The sequence below is a fragment of the Mastacembelus armatus genome, chromosome 5 (genome assembly GCF_900324485.2).
Source record: "Mastacembelus armatus chromosome 5, fMasArm1.2, whole genome shotgun sequence".
NCBI classification, from domain to species: Eukaryota; Metazoa; Chordata; class Actinopteri; order Synbranchiformes; family Mastacembelidae; genus Mastacembelus; species Mastacembelus armatus.
In genome coordinates this window covers 21,854,251-21,860,250 of record NC_046637.1, presented here as the reverse complement: position 1 = coordinate 21,860,250, position 6,000 = coordinate 21,854,251, and the positions used below count along the sequence as shown (strand labels likewise).

General features: G+C 43.8%; 1 protein-coding gene across 2 annotated transcripts in view; it reads left to right on the top strand.

Moving 5' to 3' along the window:
* Positions 1–220: 220 nt before the first annotated feature.
* Positions 221–6,000, top strand: part of fgd5a (FYVE, RhoGEF and PH domain containing 5a) — a 29,981-nt gene continuing 24,201 nt past the window's right edge. For both annotated transcript variants that reach the window (XM_026306115.2, XM_026306114.2), the window contains exons 1-2: positions 221–543; positions 2,407–5,191. In XM_026306115.2, the coding sequence (XP_026161900.1) occupies positions 534–543; positions 2,407–5,191 (2,795 nt within the window). In that variant the 5' untranslated portion in view covers positions 221–533. The remainder of the gene's footprint in view (positions 544–2,406; positions 5,192–6,000) is intronic.

Below are 6,000 nucleotides of genomic sequence, written 5' to 3'. Positions count from 1 at the left end.
AGGACTGATCCTTATATTTGTAGCTCAAAGTAGATTTGGTTTGAATTACCTCGAGTTTATCCTCCTTTATCTAGCATATTTCATCACATCTGTGGCGCAGAATGGTGAAACAAAACATGACCAGATGCAAATGTGTTAGGTCATGAATCATCTTTGATGATATTATTCTGCGCACAGAAAAGCTGAAACATAAAGAGGAACGGTTTTGGTTCGCGCTCCGCGTCCGCGCTGTAGCCCTGCCTCAGGAAACGCCAAGCTGCACCTCCCGTTTTCAGAGGAGCGCACCAGTTTACTGTAGCATCAGCACTGGAGATGCACGCCGGCTGAAGGCTCTGCTGCACAGACGTCTTCCACAACTACACTTTACCTGGAGAAATCCGAGATGACATGTTCTGCAACTTCTCCTCTACAACTTGATCTTCCCGCAATGTGCACGAATTTGGATTAAGTTTTCCGCGTCTTTTGGGGGGACACGGTCCGTGTGGTCAAACATGAGGATAACGCGCTGTTTCCGTGGATGATGATGTTCCACAATGAACGCAGGTTGGTTGTTCATTTTCAATGTTCATATCAAGAAGCCACATACCAAACTTTAAATGTTTTACAGAAAACAGTGTGTCCTCGTGTGTGTTTTTATGAGAGTGGGCATTTATAAAATAGTTTTATTCTATTTCAAAACATATTTCACCTGTTTATTTTTCTAGTATATTTTCCATGGAAATTGCTATCCAATGCAACTTGATGCAGCCTGCGTGAAATTTGTTTGTTCCCAATGTTAACTGAATTATCAACAGAACTGTAAAAATGGCTGTTCAATTATCACAAGCACTTTTTTCCCCATAACAATTGTGGTGGGATGAATTATATATACAGAAATTTGAAGTAAAAATCCAGATCTATGGATTAGTGCAGCTCAGTAAAGTTGCTTTAGTGGAAGTCTCCACTGGGGAAATGCTGTGGTCTAGGATTAGTATTAGGGTTAGAATTATGATAATAATCCATGTGTGTGAACGTGGACAGAGCCACTGTTCTATAGAGAAGATCATCTCTCTTGCAAGTGCAGTGTCCTATATGTGAATTAATTCTGAAACAGAAAAAAAAGTTTTCTTGTTCATGTTTATATATAACATTCTCCAAAGCAAAGCTTTATTCTCACAATGGAACACATTTATTCTCAGCCTTATGAGCTTTGTTTGGATTTTTTTGAAAGGTTGTTAAGGCTTTCATGGTGAGAACACAGTCTGAAATCATATGCTGTGAATTTCACACAATCGAGGTCCCAGTGTCTGTCTCTTCCGTTGTTTTTCTAACATTTGTTTAATTGAATTCATGTTGCATAATTCATATCCTGTTGTTTGCAGTTGGGTGATTCGTCAGACTGGGACTCTTATTTTTTTGCCTAGTTTTATTGTTCTTTGACACACTCAAAGGAACCCCCCCCCCCTCAAACAAATGTATGGCTGTGAGGCAGTGTGAGTATGTTTCATGAGAATTGGGGAAGAATGACGAGAAGGAAGTGCATTTTTGTTGTGAAAATGTGTACTCCAGGATAGGTTCATGGAGGAATGGTGGGGGGCCATGATCTTCTTGTCCTTCCCCCAATGGACATCCTGTGTCGTTCAATGAGGCTCTGGCATTCATAGAGACATACGTGTTTGTGTGTACGTGACATGATATGTGGTAATACAGGACCAGTTTCTCACAAAAAACATCACAATCTGACTGATGTCTCCAGAGAGAGAACGAGACAAGCAGCCACTGGCCAAAGTGAGAGGAGGGAGAGAACACAGAGATAGTCAGTGCACACAGAGCTTAATAGGATGTGCGTCAGGGCAGGTACTAAATAACAGGAAGAGACACGGGGTGTACACTTTGTTAAGTACAGGCATGTTTCATGACAGTTCTAAATTTTCAATCTTTCACAACTTCTAACACTTAATTATATTTAAAGTTCAGATACAATGGCATGACATGGTGCACACAATAGGATGTTGTAGTTACAAATTAAAGGCTTAATCATCCTTGTAATTTCATTAAAGGTAACGAATTATCTTTAAAAATTTGATCAAGATTTGCCAATCACTTGTATAAGCAAAACAATCTATAAGCAACCAGCTTGCATGTGTCATTTCCCAGACAGGGAGATGTTATTGTTCCTGCTCTAAGTACCCTGTGGCTCTGTTGTTTTTCCTGCTGATAATTTCCCCTGCAGCATTTTGCATGTCACTACAATGCAGGACCATATTTTTTCTTTGTATTCTGTACAAAAACTATGCCCACATATACATGCCCCATTTGTCCTTCAGTTCTACAGTTAAAAATAAACACTTCACATGTTTGAGAAATGAACATTTTATTTACGTAGTTTTAAGAGCTCGTTCATTATTTTTTTCTTTCTTTGCACAGACTTTCAAAACCCACTGCAAGTCCCTCAGCCAAAGATCCGCAGTCATCTGACCATCAAAGTGCAGTCCAAGCTGATGTCCAGACCTTGTCCTACAGTGCGTGGTCCGAAACCTCCTGTTGCCCCAAAACCAAAGCCCCTGTTTGAGTCTCTCCCGCAGGGGGAGCCCTGCTGCCAACAGAGTCTCAGTAACGGAGACCTGTCTTACTCTGATGGGGAAACTGAGGATCTCCATGAAATGGCAGAGGAGAATCAGGACAAAGAAGAGAAAAGTGAGGGAGAGGATGGGGTTAATGACAGTGGCACAGGCGAAAGCAACAAAGAGGATATAGCAGAGGGAGGAGCTGAGAAGGAACAAGAAGCAGACATATTAGAAAATGATGGTGGCATATCCAGCATTGGCTCTGAGGACACAATAAAAGCTGATGATGCTGTTGACACTACTGAAGATGAAAACACTGACCAGCCTGAAGGTGGCAATCACACTGATGATGAGAATACATTAACACCTTCACTTCTTCTAACGGAAACTAAGGATGCAGCAGGAGAGGAGGAAGAGGAGGAGGAGGAAGAGAGGTTTAGTGAAAAGACTGAAATACTTGGTGATGCTTTAGAACACTCAGATGAACATGTAGATGAAGAAAATCTTGATCTAACACAGCCACTCATTCAGGGTGATAAGGACACTGATATAAGACTTAATGACGCAGAGAGTGAACAAAGTGAAAACTGTTTTAACAGTGACTTAGTCACTGATGAGGCGGAGCTAGAAGCTGGGGGATTTGCATTTGGGTTCAGTGTGCTTCCAACTCTAGCTGAAGAGTATCCCTACGATGTGATTGGCCATACAGATGATGCTAGTGATACATGTGAGTCATGCGACCCAGCTGAAACAGGAGATACAGAGGTATGGCAACCAGAACGGGCCACCAAGGACCTCTCTGGCTGTTTTCGATTTAAATCAAGCACTGAGGATGTGTTTGGGCCTTATTCAGTCATAGAAGCTGTTCCGGGAGATACGACCGGCATTGCTGACCCTGAATGGAGTCAGGATGATACTGATGACAAACCATCAAATGAGCCGCAAATTCCAGGTGCTTCTAACCAGGAACCTTACTATGTATCTTCAGATGATGTGGACAAACTAGAGGATAAGCAAGCCCTCTCAGAACACGGTGAGATTGAGGAGGGCATCAAGCAGCCAAATCAGTACAACACAACAGCAAAGGACACTGAGTCAGCAGATGAGTATGCAGACATTGATGAGTCACTCTGCCCTAAAGCAAATGAACTAGAGCAATTGGAGTGCATCTCATCAGAGGATTACGTCGAGATAGGCGATGAGGATGATGAGGCCGAAACAGAAAAAAAACATATCAAAGGCAAAAGTGTAAAAGAGAGAACAGCTAAACGAGAACAGGCTTTCCGCAGCCAACGAAAAAGCTGCCAGCCTCGCCTCAGGTTATGCAACATCACAGTGCCGGCAGACCTAGACCTGGGCCGCACCCCGGAGCTCACCAACAGGGTGGTTTTTGCCCACACTACTGAGGCCTTTGAAGAAGACATTGAGGAACTGGACTGCCATATTGTGCCTTACTATGAAGACACAGACTCAGACAGTGACGAGCATATATATGAGGAGGCAGGGTTTGACTCAGAAGGGGAGAACTTTGTAACACTGGATAGAAAGACAATTGTCACACGGTCTCGCTCTTATTCTGGGAAAATTCCAGGTTATGTCCCAGAGACTGTACCAGAGGAGACAGGGACAGAGTATCAGACTCATGACTACTGCACAGTGGCCTTGGATAAAAACAATGAACCTCTCAGCCATTCACAACAGCCTGAGATCAACTGCCCAATCCCATCGATTAAGTCTCGCAGCTTCTTGCTGTACTCCCGGTCTACGGACGGGCCAGATTTGTCGTTGACTACCCCAACAGAGACTGGCCCCTTTCTGAAGGATGAGATCAGAATAAGGAGGAAAGATGATAACCTGTCACTCCCGTGTGTCATAACCTCTTCTGGAAGCTTCTCCCAGCGTAGCCATCAATCATCTAGTGGTGTTTCCACACCAACCTCTCTAGTGGACATCCCACCACCCTTTGAGCTGGCATACATTACTAAGAGACCAGTCACCAAGAGTTCTCCATCCCTCCTAATCCAGCATGAGCCCAGTGACATTCCTAAGAAGAAGACATCTTCCTTCAAGCGCTTTCTGGCACTCAAGTTCAAGAGGAAGCCAGATTCAAAAGGTTTCAGCGACGGAAGTGTCCGCTCTTCACGTTCTTCCTCCGAGTCCAGCCATCACGGCCCAGTTAGAGTCATAGAGCTTGATCGAAGAAGCACCGGCAGCTCTCCTCAGCTCCCATCCCACATCGTGACCACCCAGCAGCATTCTTCAGACTCACCATCCACATTTGTTCTGTACAAAGACTACCAGAGAAGAAAAGGTGACCTCAAAACTTATGGCCGGAACGTCTCCAGAGTGGAATCCTTCGAGGAGCGTTCGCGTCGCTCTGCCATGCCACTGCCTTTGACCAAACCCCGCTCCATCTCCTTCCCTAGTGCAGACACATCAGACTATGAAAACATCCCAGCCATGAGCTCAGATTATGAGAACATCCAGATCCCTGGCAGACCCACTAGATCTCACACGGTTACTGAGTTTTTTGAGGATCCTAACCGCACGACAGTTGCCAGCAATGAGAATGATGGTTATGTGGACATGAACAGTTTCCCTGGGATCGAAACCAAACCCCAGCCATCAAAAGCAGACACTGAAAGGTATGGTGAATATTCATTTCAGTTAAAATGGCTTTGTGTTAGCTTAAGCAAACCTAAAAGGACTGATAAAAACTCTTTCAGTGTGTTTTACCTAATCTTCTTATTCATTCCATTTGTGGTCTAGAAAATAGGTGAGCTGTTAGAGTCACTTTTAACGAAATCATCTCTTGTTAGGCCTGGGCCTATCCATTCACAAGTGCAATCTTGACCCCTCAACAGCTGACAGATATTCTTACACTGTATCTCAGATGAGCAGAGAGGACCTGGCTAAGTAGATCTTGTAGCAAAGTAAGAGATGAGCAGCCTGCTGTGTCAGGCATCACTGGCTTTCAGAAGATGGACAATGCTTGTGGGAAAGCTTACTTCTGTTTTTTATTTGGTAGATTTAAAGGTCACATCTGGTGCCGCTGCTTCCTTTGCAAGTGTGATAGAACAGTTAACAGCAATTGTGTAGCTCATTGAACGCAAGTTATTCACCTTACAGAAAGTCATTATGGGTTGCAATTAAAAGTGAAAAAATGTGGGGGAGTTCTTTTCACACAGGGAGGCTGAGAAGGATGAGGAAAAAGGTGAGAGATCAAGTGAAGGGGATGTGTTAATAAAAGGAGCAGAAGAGCAGGAAGACAGAAAGTATAGCTGTAAAGTAAGGCAAAGGGGGGAGGGGATAGGAAGAACAAGAGAAAGTGAGCCAGAGCAGTTCTGCTGTAATTGCTCTCCTGTACCTGACACTTATGGTTAAGTTTAGGAGAGCTTTTATTAAAGTAGCTCTCCCCCGAATGTTTCTCTTTCATCGCACCCTTGAGGGGCTG